The sequence below is a fragment of the Necator americanus genome, chromosome V (assembly GCF_031761385.1).
Source record: "Necator americanus strain Aroian chromosome V, whole genome shotgun sequence".
Classification (NCBI taxonomy): Eukaryota; Metazoa; Nematoda; class Chromadorea; order Rhabditida; family Ancylostomatidae; genus Necator; species Necator americanus.
Window position 1 is genome coordinate 11,803,354 of NC_087375.1, and position 16,612 is coordinate 11,819,965.

General features: G+C 42.2%; 3 protein-coding genes across 4 annotated transcripts; 1 reads left to right on the forward strand and 2 right to left on the reverse strand.

Annotated features, from left to right (window-relative positions):
* Positions 1-220: 220 nt before the first annotated feature.
* Positions 221-4,089, forward strand: RB195_013584 (uncharacterized protein; the record flags this gene model as incomplete). Its single annotated transcript, XM_064203474.1, has 6 exons — positions 221-266; positions 1,735-1,811; positions 1,872-1,983; positions 2,047-2,193; positions 2,763-2,836; positions 3,997-4,089. 6 exons carry the CDS (start codon positions 221-223, stop codon positions 4,087-4,089), a joined length of 549 nt encoding a protein of 182 aa, XP_064059355.1.
* A 545-nt stretch (positions 4,090-4,634) lies between these two features.
* Positions 4,635-11,903, reverse strand: RB195_013585 (uncharacterized protein; the record flags this gene model as incomplete). Of its 2 annotated transcripts, XM_064203476.1 has the most annotated exons (15): positions 4,635-4,698; positions 6,252-6,370; positions 7,519-7,582; positions 7,693-7,775; positions 7,880-7,981; positions 8,040-8,183; positions 9,269-9,347; positions 9,427-9,511; positions 9,583-9,965; positions 10,570-10,652; positions 10,745-10,877; positions 10,967-11,064; positions 11,460-11,608; positions 11,772-11,805; positions 11,877-11,903. In XM_064203476.1, the coding sequence occupies 15 exons, from the start codon at positions 11,901-11,903 to the stop codon at positions 4,635-4,637; spliced, it is 1,647 nt and encodes a 548-aa protein (XP_064059356.1). The 2 variants fall into 2 exon arrangements, with proteins under 2 accessions (XP_064059356.1, XP_064059357.1); XM_064203475.1 differs by lacking the exons at positions 4,635-4,698; positions 6,252-6,370 and having other exon boundaries at positions 7,486-7,582.
* A 3,007-nt stretch (positions 11,904-14,910) lies between these two features.
* On the reverse strand, positions 14,911-15,447 carry RB195_013586 (uncharacterized protein; the record flags this gene model as incomplete). Its single annotated transcript, XM_064203477.1, has 1 exon — positions 14,911-15,447. The coding sequence occupies one exon, from the start codon at positions 15,445-15,447 to the stop codon at positions 14,911-14,913; it is 537 nt and encodes a 178-aa protein (XP_064059358.1).
* Positions 15,448-16,612: the final 1,165 nt, after the last annotated feature.

The window sequence follows — 16,612 nt, forward strand, 5'->3', positions numbered from 1 at the left end:
TTCCTGTTTTAGGTTTACGATAGAACGATGAAAGTTCACATTTCGTTTTTTTCTTGAAATTATTATTCATTCTTACTTTAGACGATTTGGAAACATCGCTGTAAATTCCGCTCCTCCTGTAGATTTCTGAATACCTCGTGAAGTGTTTCTCTAGATATAATTCTACATTTCCACTAAGTATAATTCTTTTCAGAACGCGAGATCCCACAAAGTTTGCTGGATGTGGCGAATACTGTTCTTAGCAATTCTTTCACTCTATTCAGAAGGTAATAATAATTTCTGAACAGACTAAAATTAATATGCTCTTCTGTATCGTTGCCATTGGTTAATAATCATTCAGTCTGTAATTGCAGAACATTAGAGAGTATAGTTGGGTCAATACGACATGAAACACGGACCGTTGCGCAAGCGGCCGCGCTCGGAAGCGGTGCGGTGGAGACAGCGGTTTTAATCGAGGTGGGACCATGGCGAACAGCAGAGGTGTGTGGCGGTAGCGTGGATCCTTACACGATCCCAACCGCTACGCTCCACCGCTCCGCTTTGAGCGCAGCCGCTTGCGCAAATGTCCGTGTTTCATGTCGTTTTGACCCGACTATAATCCTCAATAGTCGGTTCAAAACGACATGAAGTTAGGTGCAGCTGAGTAAGCTGGTCCACTACGGGCGGTGCGGTGAGGCATAGTGGCTAGGATCGAGGCGGGACCTTCGCTGGGACCTTCATCATTGTTGCTTGGGATGGTCGCACCTTGATTGCAGCCACCAGCTTCACCGCGCCGCTTCGAGCACTGCCGTTTACACAACTGCACCGAACTTCATATCGTTTTGACCGACTATACGATCATCAGAGCTAGAGCAATTTTGTACCTATGCTTCGCAATAACCAACTCAATACTTACTAAGTAATCTGAACGGGGGGGATCAGTAACTAAAGATATGTTTTGCGCTTGCAGAATTACTCTCACCATAAGAACTTGTCTCTAGTTGTCCCAAAAATAACGTGATTTTGGATGGAGGATCCATTGCCGGGTGATGTCTGAGCAGCGGTAGCCTTCAATGAATACCGAAGCTCAGGTTGTTTGCAGAGTTCCGCCAGCTCCGATGAAGTTCACACGCGCGCACCCAACTGATAAATATCGATCGGGCGGCAGTGGCATGCCAGCGATCAGAAAAGTACGAGTTTATAGCTATCCATGGATATCCTAATCTGGGACCTTGGAGCATGAAATTGCAAACAGAGCGGCGCTTCTGCTATTCCATACTTAGTTGTTCAGATGTTACTATTAAAGGTTGCAATACTCCTTTTTCGTGCCAACGGCGATTCTCTACGGTGCGCGCATGGGTTATTGTCACTAGTAAAACTCCAAACATTTTAAATGTTCGAGTGTCTGTTAGGGAAGTTTGGTACTATTCACTCATAACAATAGCACCCCAAACGTGACTTAAGGGGATGTTGTATCTTATGGGGTGAAAAGTTCCATTCGAGGCGACTAGAAGTGTTTTTAACTGCTTGCGTACCATCTCGGATGTAACGCTGGAGTGCAGCCAGTGTTTTAGTCCCAGCCGAGAGTTCAGCTAAAAGAAGATCCTACCGCACAGACGAAGGAGCTACTGTAGAACAGTGGGACACATATACAGGAATAGCTAATTTTCTCGCCTAGTTTTAAGTAGCGATAGTCTTTGCATTTTAGTGAAGCAAAGATCCAAAATCATTTCTGGAGTCTTCGTCTGATTCCAGGTCTGGAACTGCGACCGCCATGTGACTTGCCTGTCCACCTCGGAGACGAGGATTGCAATAAAACGTCATCCATCAGAGTAGGTCACCTCCTAGAATTCTTACTTTTTGAATGTGAGGATTAAATTACACCGTTTCAGTACTATTTGGATGCAGAAACTCTTACGTGTCTACCGTTTAAATATAGTGGTTGCGGTGGAAATGAGAACAACTATGAGTCAAGTATTCGTTGTCACATCAAATGCCTTCCAAGTTGATTTTTTCATGTGTTTCCTAGCCAGCAATTGAATGTTCTCCTTTGAAAGTTGTATTTAGTGGATTATCTGAAGTGTCCAGCTAATACGGCTCCTTCCAAGAGAGAAGACGGCAGTTCGAGTTGTGATGAGAATAATAAATGCCCAGAAGGGTCGACGTGCAGGAAAGGTTTCGCTGTAGGATTGTGCTGCAACAACACAGCTATTGGTTAGGTGTTCGTTCAATTAATTAATTAATTGATTAATTAGTTTATACAAGCAAAAAGAATCTGCACCTAGCGGAAGTTCCGCAACCTCAGATGATGACGTGGTTGCAGGCTCACATGTTCAAACATGTTCTTACTTGTTTCGGAGATATCAGGTAAGAATGTTACATGTATACACCTGGCTTCCGCTTGAGGCTCCAACCATTGGATGCCCTGAAGGATAAGCCTGATGTATACTTGTTACGTTCTCACCTCATATCTCCCAAACACATAAGAACAAGTTAGAACATGTTAGCCTGCAAGCACGTCATCATCAGAGGTTGCTTAACTGTCGTAAGCTGCGAATTCGATTATTCTCCCACATTCATTCGTTCATTCATTCATTCATTCTTCCGCTCATTCACTAAGTTTTTCGTTCGTCAACTCACGGATCATTTGTTATATACTGTAGATTTATGCACTCACTCATCGGTTTACTACCTCATTCATATTTTTGGTCCGACTTACTCGGCCCCAAACTGGTCTACTCTCTTATTCACTCATTCATTTGCTTATCCAGTTATTCATTCAGAAAAGTACAACGACAACCAGAAACCAGATTGTGGCCATAAGAAGATTGTCATGGATAGATCACTTGGTTATCCGGTATGTTAGAAGGTTATTTGCCAAAGTATCAAATCAGAACTACTAATTGTCCCTACAATAAGGACCGGTCCCTATTAATAGTATTCGACGAATACATTGCTCCCAGTTGAGCTCACTCCTTCCTTCAATATCTCATTATGAAGTGAAGAAATTGATAGAAAAGAAATATAGTATAGAAGAAACCTTGATTCATATATCTGGGCAAACGTCTCAGTGTTGTTATTAGTTTTAAGCTCAGCAGCGCATTATTTTTTTTGAAAATACCCATATTTGTCCCAGAAAGAAGAATGAAAAAAGAAAGGGGTCACTACAATTTGCCAAAACTACATTGAGCAAATTTGGTTTTTTTTCTACATTTGTGGTGGGTTGTGAAAGGCGATTCCGCTAAGACGGAGAAGTGTCAATGTATGACGATTTTCTGTCTTCAGAAAGCTAAAGTAGATCAGTAATGATTAGCGCAATTTAATCTTCTTGATTATGCTCATTACATTTTTGAGAATGCAAATAAAATCTGGAGCTCGAATAGAAGCTATACCTAATTTCACCTACAGAGTGTAGACAATGTGGGTGCATTGGAGCAGGTATGCCGTTAAGGGCTTCAGTTGTTATTTGTGCGTGTGCGATAACGTGCGTCGAATTTGTCGATGCGGACGCATCGATCGGCAAGCACAAATAGCAGTGTCTGATCTGAGATTAGTAGAAATGGTTGGGTTGTTTGAGAGATGTCCTCCTTTAAATGTGAGCAGGAACAGGTGCACTTAGGTTCCAGTTTGAATATTTCTCTTCTAGTTCTCTTCTAGTCTAGTGAGCCTTAGGACTTAGAGAATCTCCACGCTGAAACACCCTCTAAAGCTTCTATTTGCAAATGGCTTTGAGGGAAAAGTGGCGCAGTAGGTGAGAGGTCCGCTTGCGCGGTCGATGGTTTGAAACTGTCCCAGGCCAAACAAATCTTTCATCATTCCGGTGTCGATACATCGGTAACATATTATCTAGATAGAATGAAAGCTGACTTAATACATTAATAATTGTGTAGGCCTGGAGGGGACTCTGAATTGAAGTAGAACGCGCAACCGAAATAGATTGATCAACCGCACACACCTACCTCATCCTTTTATCTTTAATTTTTCGTCATCTATTTTAACATTACATTTGTATTGCAGTCGATACTATTTGGAAAGTCGTGCGATCACAACTTCTGTCCCGAGGAATCCGACTGTCGCTACGGACATTTCTTTGCATTCTGTTGTAAATAATTGTCTAGAATACCAACTAATAAGCTCTTGCCAAGCTTTACCACGACGAGTATCACGAAAATAAAGTTCTTTTTTTTTCGCTCAATGGAAGCAGTCCTATGTACTTGATATGGATAGAGTGAAATTCAAATTCATCACTTCTGTCTTCGATCCTGCTGGTTTTTACTGATGGAAGGTCGCTGGTAATCTGCGCTCACATTGATATCCATCAAAGAATCCATCAAAAAAAACGCAGATGTGTCCTAAATAAATGTGGTACAGGACAATTACAACTCTTGTTAGACTTAGGACAAGAGCGGCTATTTACATGAGGTTTTTCCGCAGAGTTTTCTTCCCTCCGATAGCCATGTTCCCTTGTGTTCTTCTGAACCTGCGCCATCTTTTTGGTGTGTGGCGACCACGGCCTTGATGCTATGCTTCAGATTTCCGTGAAACTAAGCTTCATGATGAATCCAGATGGCACATGTATAGTGGTGCCAAAATGAAATGAACCACGGTGCAATCGGCTACGTTCAAAGCGGCGCGATGAAGCGTAGCGGTTAGGATTATGGTGGGACCTTTGCTGGTACCAACCATCGCTGCAGTTCACAACCCGGTTCCAGTTGCTGTCTGAAAATGACATGAAGCAAACGTCGCTTACGCAACTGCGCTGTGCTTCATGTCGTTCTAACCCGACTATCTTTCTTTCATCTTTCTTTCTTCTTCATCCATCTTTCTTTTTTTATGTGATGAAACTTAAGACTATTTGTTTAGTTCCATGATTTAGCCGTTAGGATCGAGTGAAGACCCCTGCTAACCGTTAATTGGTGCCGTTCGCGATGGTCCCACGTCGATTCCAACCGTCATCACCTCCGCGCTTCTTCGAGGGTAGTCGCTTACGCAACTGCACCATGTTTCATGTCGCTTTAACTCTCCTATACATTACCAAGCTCAGTATGGGATGAATACGGCACTTTGAATCGATTAGGTTGTGAGAGCAGGACAAGGCTTCCTCTCCTCTTACCTTTCCGGAAGATCGCTGGGTGGGTAGTAATTGAGGGGTCGCCTTTTGTTCATGTGCACAAGGATATGTAATATATAAATACATAAGGATTCAAACTGCATTTCCACGGTAATCACTTCATGTCCCCAAAAACTGTAGAGAAACAGTCAGTGAACTACTAAATAAATAAAGTACTCAAAAAGCAATGCGAGCTTGTCGTTCCTCTCCTTCCTCATTGTCCGCAACAATTTCAATTCTGCATTCAATTAAGAGGGATAGGAACGACAAACCCGAAGCAGGCAATCTCTTGGTGGTGGGGTCAGCCGATGTTCAAATCCATGAGGGCATCGGACCAATCGATTCCAAGCAGAGCAAGGGCGCAGATCAAAAACTGGCGGTCGACCGGTCCTATCACAACTCCAAACGCAGTCGCTCTGCGACCGCACCGCTTTTACACCGTGCGCTTGCGGCCATAGTTCCGTTTCGTAGTTGGTCGCAGAGTTCACAGCCGCGCGGGTAGCCTTAGGCGCGAGTTCCACAGTAGGTTTTCGCACCAACTTGTTAGAATTTACTCGTAGCTCTCGTACGGAATCATCCTCCTCCCCATAATCTACGACCCCGTATACGAATACTCCACCGGAAATCCGTACCACTCCAGATTCGTGGGGTGATGCCTTTAAAGGCAATCTGGTGTGGTACGGAGTGAAGGAAACCGCTCGACAAGCTAGGGATGGAGTCATCGATAGATTGCGGGATCAGGTGTGGTTCTACTCACCTCTTCCTAATCTTCCCGAAAAACGACGTGGGAACTGCTTTATCTTCTGAGAGAACGTCCTCTGTGTATACATTCTAGCCCCTCAGCAACCTATTCATCGCTTTCACTTAAATATGCAGTCGAGGAGAACTCATTGGCTTTCGACCGCTGCGCAGCAGGATGCGGCGCGTGTACATGGGTGGCGCATTGCAACTAAAATCGTCGTAAAAAACGGAGTCTTTCACGCCATTTATTTTTACTGCGATTAGGGAGAGATGAACGGAACTACCCCTGATCTCGCAATCAATCTCGCAATCGCCCCGCATAGAGTTTGTCCATCGGAGCTGTACACATACTGTAATGAGGCGCATAGTCCACATGCACTTAGAGCGCAAAAGGGCAAAAACGTCCATAGTGCATAGATACCGTTCTCGTCGCTGAACCGTTTCATTTGCATGACTCTGCCGCCGTCCTTGGGGTGGTGTAGCGCAGTCGGCAAGAGGTTGCGCTGTGTCTGCACGATCAATCGGAGGTTCGATTTCGCCCTAGTGCCAACCAAGCCTTTCATCCTTCTGGGTTCGATAAATTGGTACCAGACTTGTTTGCCAGGATAAAAACATTGACTTGGTACATCAAGAAGCGCAGCGGGTCACTGTACAGGCCAGTTAGACCTCAAATGGTTCTGAATTAAAGTGAACGCGATGGAGCATCCCAAGCGGATTGATTAACGTTAGACACTTCATCATCTTTTTTAATCCTTCCGCCAACTTGCTGACTCTTCGTGATTTCACTTTGATTACTTCTTGCCTGGAACTTACGTCGCATTACAAAGAAGGATTTCATGAATGGCTCGTTCATCATGGATTGCTGTGAAGGGAGAAATTTTGCCCCAACTATGGAAATTCTCGTAAAAACACAAGTACCAGGTCAGTAGTAGTCCCAGGTTTACCTTCCTTTTTTCTTACTAGTTTTAGTCTCTATCCCATAGAGACCCTCTATGACTAATGCTCAGGTTTTGCGGCCCCGAATAATCAAGCTCTTCTCTTCCGGTGATCAACTGTCGATCGATGAATTAACGCTCTTTCAAGTGGTCAAATAAGAAAGACATTTGACACTTAATAGTCTCTCATACATAGGCGTGAGACGATGACCGTATGTGGCACAAAGATTTCCGAGATATTTTCGAACGATGAGGAGTGTACGTTGTGGTCATTTGTTGCATTCCCTCCTTTCTTCAGTGTATTTTGTAGTGTGCATTAAATGTTTGCATTAAGTGCTTAGTTGCTGTGTTTGCTTATTTTTGCTCCCAATACGTCTACAATTGTAGGCATTTGAATGTTTGGTTATTCTTAATTTTGTGAAAGGCACCGTAGGAGATGGATGTCTATACTATCCATGTCAGTTACTCAACTTTTCGTTAAGGTTTTATGAAGGCGAATACGCTGCTACTACATTACTCTGTGAAATGGTAAGTTGTGCAGCTTCTGTAGGCCTAATCAAGGGTTCAGATACTATTAATCTTCTTCTATTACACTATTTTAGGATAGCGTGATCTTAGTGAAACTGCAGAGTACCTTGAATACTGCAAAATGTTTATTTTACCCCCGAAAGGAAAGACTTTAGGAAATTGGCAATTTCTTCATCTTTTCGATATCTGATATTACACCACACAAAGTCCGCTTGAACAGCTCACTCCGCTTGGGCAGCGATGGCATGGAGGACCCATTTTGTAGATCTGTGCGTTATCTTTAACTGGCCTGAAAAATAGTAAGAGTAAATACGAATAAATAGCTTGACCAAAGAAATTACGCGGCACAGTAGACTCGAGCTTATAATGGATTAATATCACATGTGAACTAGAACGTACGAGTCGTATTCGCATACAGCGTGGAGGTAGGTGCTGCATTTGTATACAGCGCAGCCCATTTTGGTGGCTGAATCCCAAGCCATCTGAAGAATCGAGGAATTTTAAAATAATCACGAATCTAGATCATAATTCTCATGTTTCCTCGCACGAATGTGGTGCGAATTCGCATTCGCTTTTTTTCTCTTACCTTTGCAAAATGAGTAATACCGAGACTGAATGTGAAGTAATTCGAACCATTATCCTGTACGACACCTACTGTGGTTATCTCGTTAAACCATCTGTTAGAAGCCTAGAATTGCTTCTCATACTTGTGATGTAACATTTCTTCTCCAACATATCAAACGTACTCTTAGGGGCGGATTGTTTATGTTCATGTTGTTGAACACGTATCTATTCTCTACTAGACCTGGACGTTGTTCTTTCGGTGATTGCTTGTCTATGCATTTGCTAGCCCAGTTGTATGCTATCTTCTCTGCACTGCAGTCGTACTTCTGAAAAGAAGACTCAATTGGACAAAGCACTTGAATTTTTCATTTGTTTTATGATTGGTCGGTGTTAGCTGCGCCTCTCGCCTCTAAGGACTTCTATCCGATGAAAATGAATCCAGCACTTAACTTGAAGGATAGCTAGCATCACGATACATTGATCGGTTTCAGTCCTATGGAAGCAGGTTGAAGTCATAGGCAATAAAATTGCTCCATAGGATTCTACAGGAACATGAATCTCGAAAAAAGCACACAAGTGCTCCGTGAAAAAAAGGACTAAGGAACTAGAAACAACGTTAGACCAAGAAGACTAGTATCAACTTCTGCTGCATACGATCCATAAAATGAAGAATAAAGACATTATCAAAAGAGGAGTGCAAGATTTTCGGTCGAAACGCATTTCGACTAGTACCTTCTCGAAAACTACAGTAACTAATAATAACCAATGAGAGACATTACGTGAACGGTACAGTGGCTGTAATATTCCTGTCCTTTACCGCGCATTTGCGCCACCCACAGCATTTTTAAAGGCATCACGAATCTGAGGTGGTACGGATTTCAGGGGGAGAATTCGTATACGGGATAGCAAATTTGAGGTGGGATGGTAGATCATGGAGGGGGGAGGGGGATGATGCCCTCCATTTCTTCCTAATTGCCGTTAAAAAAACGGGTTAGGAGATGCGGCGCGTGCACAAGGCTGGCGTGCTCTAATCGAACTCCTTGTAGAAAACAGCGCACCGGAACACCCGAAGCTATATCTTCCGGGCCGTTTTTTTTGCGGCAATCAGGAAGAAATGGACGGGATCATCCTTCTCTCCATAATCTACGATCCCGTATACGAATATTCAACCGTACCACTAGATTCTTGATGCCTTTATGAGGTGGGTTGAATGTAGGGCTGAGAAAGGATGAGCGGGCATGAGATTAAATCTCCAACTACCATCAGCGCTTGTTTTGCTGATCATGTGAACTTGAGTCGACACGGGAAGAATTTGTATCCACCACCAGTTACACTGTAATTATCCACGAACAACTCATAATATAACCAGTTAGAAAAAACACGGGGTCGTAGATTTTTGAGTAATACTCACCAGTTTATTCATCTTTGAAGCTCGACGAGCATAGGAGTTAGTTTTTCCGTTCTTCACCAGTCCTCGGGCGAGGTTTGACCTGTACAGATTCGAGATTTCTGTTCAAGTAAGTTTTAGTGATATGAGGATGATAATAGAGCACTATTACAGAAGCTCACCTAAGCTCGTTGTGTTTGCTCAGGAAAGCATTTCTTTCGTCGTCATTAGATATACCAATGTTACCGGAGCACATTGTATTTGGTCCTATTATGAAGAAGGTTTCACAAATACGGCTAAATGCTATAAATAAAGTTTTGGCGTAAATACGCACGTACCAACTTGCGTAGGAGTTGTGGTAGTTGGAGCGACAGTGGTAGTTCTAACTGCTGCGGTAGTAGTATCAGGAGCAGCGGTAGTGGTATCAGGAGCAGCGGTAGTGGTATCAGGAGCAGTGGTAGTGGTATCAGGAGCAGTGGTAGTGGTATCAGGAGCAGTGGTAGTGGTATCAGGAGCAGTGGTAGTGGTATCAGGAGCAGTGGTAGTGGTATCAGGAGCAGTGGTAGTGGTATCGGGAGCAGCAGTAGTGGTCGCCGTTGGATCTATGTATCCAGCTACGCATAAGTTATTGCTACATTTTGATCCTGCATACGTTGTGCATCCTTTCGCATTAGAACAAGCAGCTCCTTCTGCGTATAAGGTGTCGCCTTTCTTTGGTGCCCTGAAATTTTTTTTAAACTGTTGGTTGTATTTTTGAAGAAATTAATTGTGCACATTCTCTGAGTTTCGGAATAATATTATTATGTGTTAATAGCTGAAAGGATTATTTTTCAAAACTCTTGGACGAATCACTATAGCTATTAAATGCGCGAGTCTAAGAAATACGCTAAGCACCGGCAAGTTGAGGAACCCGCTGTAATTTTCTTATGCATTCTTAAAACGGAGTTCAAAAAACGTTTTACGCTATGCGAAAACCTTTAGATTCCAGATATTTTTTTCTCATTTTTTAGACAATTTTAATTCAGTTTTGAATTAGTTCTTTTTCTATTTGCAGCTTGATTATTCCTTATGTTAAAGGAGGTAACGAAAAGACTATAAAATAATCAAAATGAACCGATGAATGATAAATAATAAAAATAGCTGCAAATGTGTTTATTTTTGGAAAATCTGGATTTCTTTTCCTACCACGTTATATGGGACTAAACTGCGTATGTTTCTTTATCGTTACTAAGCGCACAGATTCTTGACGTAGTCTTCACAGAGGCAGAAGCAAAGAAAACTCCACCGAATGTAGTTTGACAAGTTACTGTATTCGACAAACGTACTGGTCAGTAAGGCAGGCCATGTAGAGAGTGCCAGCGCAGTTCTTCTGTGCACATCCCATCTTAGTGGCTTTTGCATAAGCCATCTAAACTGGTAAATATCTTATAAAATCTACAAAACATATTAATTTGTCATTCAACTCGAGTGAGATCTCTGGAAAAAGGGGAAGAAATGCACCGTAGCGTAATCCTTCAGCTTTTCGTCCGTGTATTTCGTACAACTAGGTTTCTGTTCCGGTTCAATTACATTAAACCAACTTCTGATTGTCTTTGGGAAGATCGAAGCAGGATCACAGGTTGTCAAGGTTACGCTGAATTATGGAAATTTCTATGACGTTTGTGACATACAAGGAACCAGTGTAGGAACTGTTGTGAGTTAGAAAACTATAGAACTTCCAACTTGTGTATGATTAAGCCTTTTTCTCCAGGCGCTGTGACAGATTCAGTGCATTTTTCCACGAGTTCTTGTGCCTCCAGTTCGAGCGCGCAATCATAGGACTGCAATAAACATGTGATCTTAATCCTCTTGCCGTACTTCATAGCTCACTCTTTTAGAGTGGAAGAAAAGGGGACAATGAATTGCTCCCAATAGCGACCCGAATTCATTATTTGTTTGAAAATAAATTACAGAACAATAGCAATTTGCCCAATCCTTCATCTGTATAAATATCTATGAAGAACAGGACGAGTCGCTACTGGTTTTGTGGAATGAATGCATGCACATCACACAAAATGGACGAGTTGCTACGTGGAACAGGTGGCCAGAGTCCAACAAAGATTGATTTTTCCTCCCTTTTCTTCCTTCTTTACGCAAATCCTCTGTCCATGGCTTTAATTCTTCGCTACATTTTGTAACGGAGAAAAAAGGGAGAGGAAGAGTAAAGAAAACTCACCAGTCGGTACATTTCTTTTCCTTCTGGGCACCTCTCGGAAGTGTTCACTGGTTGGTTCCCACGAGCAAGCTTTGTTCTCACACTATTGATCGTATCGTAGAACTTTGCTCTCAAATCGTCGTTGGATTTGAAATTCCAGCATTGGAATTCTGAAATAAGCTTGAATTGGAGGAACCACAACGATAGTAGCGTGGTTAGAAAATTTCATTAATCTCCTTAATAGTTTTATATGGGCGGATTTCCATCAGTTTCACTCTGATCGTAAGGGATTTCAAGGAGATTTTACCACTTAAAATCGTAACTTGAACTGACCTGTAGCGGCAACTACAAGGAATGCCGTACTAGCCTGGAAAAGTCGCAAAATAAAGTGCTCAATGGAAAATTCGTGCTACCATAGATGCAAATAGAATTACTCACCACTAGAAGACCGGTGCACAAATGCATTTCGGTATGATAATGCTGCTCCTGAGAGCGGCATTTTATACGGATATATGCAGCGAATTTTCGCCTATTAACAGCGTAACAGCTCTTTCAATTTTTGTTATTTTTTGCATGACAAGTGGTGGAGCACGTTTCCAATATGCCACATACGTGAGCGGTGATATACGTGGAACGAGAAAAAAAAGTGTTCGTTATGAACTTCGAATCCGTATGTGCACACTAACGATGCGATACGAATTATTTTATTCGTACTACTATCGATGACCGGGCGAATGTAGCGCAGTCGGTAAGAGGTTCGCTGTGCATGGTCGATAGTTCGAAACCTCCCTAGTGCCAACCAAGCCTTTAATACCTCCGTGGTCGATAAATACCAGACATGTCAGGGAAGATACAAACTCTGATCTGATACATCGCCTGACCCCCTTAAGTTATGTTTGAACACGCGTTCTAAAACTTCAGCAATTCCGAACTGCAGTAAAATGCGTTAGAGCACCCCAAACAGATTGATACGACGGATACTTTTGTTATTTTCGTGGAAAATCGAATTTTGTACCCCCTCCCCCGATCAGACATTTCTCCAAGGCACAGCTGAATGCTTCTTCATTTCGGATGCGTTTCATGTGATTGGTGGACGAATAAGCAAGCTCTGTAACTCGCCCTCAGTTACCATAAGCCTCTAAGAGAGCGCCTCTCGGGAAAGTTCATCTATTTGAGGAGATTTAGTGTGGTTTATGTTCTGCTACCGAAACGCATCCGTTGCACAGTAACACTACTCCACAATTTGTAGCGCAAGCCTTTAAGAGAATTTCCATCAAACATTGCCAAAACGGATTGTTTTGGGTGTTGATTACAAATATAACGTCTATTTTAAACCTATCCGAGGTAACGCGTAATGAATGCGTTCGTGTTGCTGGAGTAAGCAATATTTCGTTGCTCCATAGATTTTTTTTGAGAGAGAGACTAAGAACGCCATATTAGTTATTGAAGATCTTCGTGAAGAAATTCATCCTTCGCTTTGTCACTCTTATTGTCGGGCGTATTGAATCTCGTTGGACCCGGCCGCTGAGGACTCTTGTCCTTGTTGGGAGGCATCACATGTTCGGCCCTTCTAATCTCATTTTTCTTGGCAAATATGGTAGATTCACTTACTTCTTAAGGTTAATGTAGGACAAAGCTTCGGATACCTTTTTCCAAATTTATGAAACGCGATGGGGAGGGTGTAGTAGTCGGTAGGAGGTTCAGCTGTCTGTACGATCGGTCGGAGTTTCTAATCCGCCCTTATGATAATCAAGCGGTTCATCCCTAAGGGGTAAATTGGTGCCAGACTTGTCTGGGAGGATGAAAACACTGACTTGACACATCGGCTACCACCCTCAAGTCATTGTATAGGCTACTTATGCGCTCGTAAACCTCAAACGATTAGGAATTACCGTGAACGCGGTGGCGCATCCCAAGCGGATTGATTAACGCCAGACACTTTATCCTTCGTGGAACAGAATAGTTTGCTCTTCACTTCAAGAGTAAACAATAAATACTTTAGTAACAATAGTCTGTCGTTTTGTTAGGCTTACGAGATCGTCCTAGGATCCATGCAGAATTATCTGCATGAACAAAGCCCTTGATCTACGGTACTTTCTCCTAGCTAGTTCTTGTCCTTGCTGTGGCAGCAAACATCACAAAAAACTATGTTTTCTAGAGGTAATGTGTTTTAAAAAATTGCATACTACTGCAATGCATTCAAAATGTTTCTTTTAGCACATTAGGCTGTCCTAGAAGCACTTTCTTTTTTTGGCATTTTCATTTTTTACTCAGCAACAAAAATAATTCCTTCATTCGGTCCTCAAGAGTCCAATCAACAGTATGATACAATGTACAATGGATACCGAAATAATTCGTAATGATCGATCATCGATCTGCATCGATCAAACAAATTTTTAATTCTTTTCGACCGCGACTCGAATGACTCAGAAGTTAAGGAAAAGTGACGTGCGCATAAAGAAATTTATGAGAAAATCTAATAATTTTTATTAAAACTCCTGTACGGTATAGAATTTGTGAATTTTAAACGGTTTTCCTGGAAGGGAATAAGAGACGAATGGGGACAGATTGCCATTTTTTGAAGTCTATTCACAGCTTGAGAAATTTCTGACCTTTCATAAAAACTTCACAGTGACTATATCGTTCTTCTAGGAGTTGCACTGGTTTCAGCGATCAATTATGAGTTGAAGTGAAACTGCGAGCATGCCACGTGGAAATGCGTGATTTACTTTTTACCTTAGCAATAATGTTCATATATTCGAATTTATTACAATTAAGAAAAACGCTTATTCCTTTCATGTAAGCGGTCAAAAGCATGAAATTTTAGCTACGTGCCAACTTTTAATATTCATCAAAAATTCGTATCGCACGTATTATTACATACGTGAGCTATTGTAATTGTACAGTACGATACTGTACTAGGGTAAAAAGCTACTGCTCTTTCGTACCATCACTTTCATTCTAACGCGGTGTTAAACGAAAAAGGAGGCAAATCATTGACAACCGATGTGGTTCCGAAACGACATTACGTTTCGTCTATGCGAAGGTTTAACCTCCATGTAGTTTAATATTCTATCGCTCATGTGTTTTTGTTGGTCTCGAGCAGGGTCTGACGGTCACGTAGAGAATTTTAGCTCTCGAGGTGTTAAAGACTTACTAAAAATGTAGCTAACTAATAATTGACATTTTCAGTGCTGGATGTGTCGAACGTGCTACGTTACAGCTGGTCCGCTGTACATAAATAGTTCTTGGAGAGGCAGTAACTGAAGGCACTTCATCGCTGCCACTACCTGGTTCAACCTAGTCACCCATATCATCTGTGTTTCCAGGTATCATGATGGTTATTAATGTTGATAATATTTTATTCACGCATATGTCCGAGCATTATTTTACTGATGTTGATTTAATATTAGGTTGGTCGAAAAATAATGCGCATATTCAAACATTCACTTCGAAACGCTATAACTCGCCTCTAAATGAACTTTTCAATCGAAATAAGAACCGTTACTGTCCTCGCGTCTTTGCTTCTGCGCTTTTGGGATCCAGGAACTTTTCGGAAGTCGTTTTCGTTATCACCATGGTTTTGGAAGATCTCTCCTCTTAGCCAGATGCCCAGATGCTTGAAAAGGTAATAACCGGTTGGCAAGAGGACTGGCGAATACGGCGGGTGAGGCAGAGTCACGTAATCTAACTCATTCAACCTCAGTAGTGTCACCTTCGAAATCTGCGGCGGGGCATTGTCGTGTAGGAGAAACGAGCCCTTTCTGTTCACTAACCTCAAAACCGAAGTTGGAGTTTTCGCTGCATCCCTTTCAGTTCTTTGCAGTACTTCTCTACGGTGGTGGTCTGTCTCACCAGGTGTCATGAAGCTGCAGTGGATTACACTTGTAGCACACCACCACACAGTCACTATGGTCTTCTCCGGGTGCATTTTCGGTTTCGAGAAGTGCTTGGTAGCTTCTTCCTTGTCCATCTGTTCAGCTGGACGCTTCCTGTTGTCGTAGAGCATCCACTTATCATCGCATATAACAAAATGATCGAGAAATGGAATGCTCTTGTCGCGTAACAGAAGCGCTGAGCAGATCTCAAAATAGCGGTTTATTTGGGACTCGATTAGTTCATGCGGCACCCACTTCTTCAACTTTTTCTCTTTTCCAATTTTTTTTTTGCCAAATGGCGTACGTCTGCTGAATGATTAAGACCTAGTTCTTGGACAATTTCCTGTGTTGTTTTAAGCGGATCATCTTCGATGAGTGTCTTAAACAGGTGTCGTTAACTTTAAATGGGAGGGCACGACCTCTCTTATCTCCGAGGCTCATTTCGCCACAATGAAACCTTTGGACCCAACGCAGTACTGTGGATTCTGTGTTGCTTCCCTCAAACAGAGTTCCTATTCCGAGCTGTCTCCGTTGCAGTGCTGCCCAGCTTGAACTCGTAGAAGAAGATTTGGTGAACATCTTGCCCGGACATATCTAATCTTCCAAGTTTTAGTACTCACCAAATGCTGATTCTCGATCAAAGTCACTTTAGCACTGATAACCACTACAAAATTCGCTACAAAACTCTATACGGCTTCTAATATTAAAGATGAGTGTAACTGCAAAACATTTGTCGTTAATATAAGGTAACGAAAAACGCGGATCATTTTTGCACCAACCTAATAACTCAAGTTTGAGCTAAACGAAACCGGACAATTGCTAATATATTAAGATTTTTAAGCATAGGAAATTGCTCTTTCTGGGGCAACAATCATCCTTCAAATTTTGTCTTAGCGAAGGAAAGAGAGGACGAAATAAAACTTTTTTTTTGGTGTAGGTAAAAAGAGCCCAGGAAAATTTGAAGCACTGGCGCATTGGGAATTATGGAAACTATCGTAGTACCGATACAGCAGGGTAAATACGGCAGTATGACTGCAGATGGTACCAGTCTCTAAGAAGCGCACCCGTGCCACTTACAGTATCTTTAGATGTGGGGGTTGTCCATAACAGAGTGAATGTCTATCACAACCCATGATCAAACTGAATGATCAGAACAATGACGGTTATGGACGTTCGGCTTAGCATTCTGTTCTTCACTCACTGGTCTGGTTGCTAGATCGAAAATTACATTTACGTAACCCTGGGATGCTAATTTTTTCGTATAATTTCTGGAGTTATTAGTATGAAAAGCACATA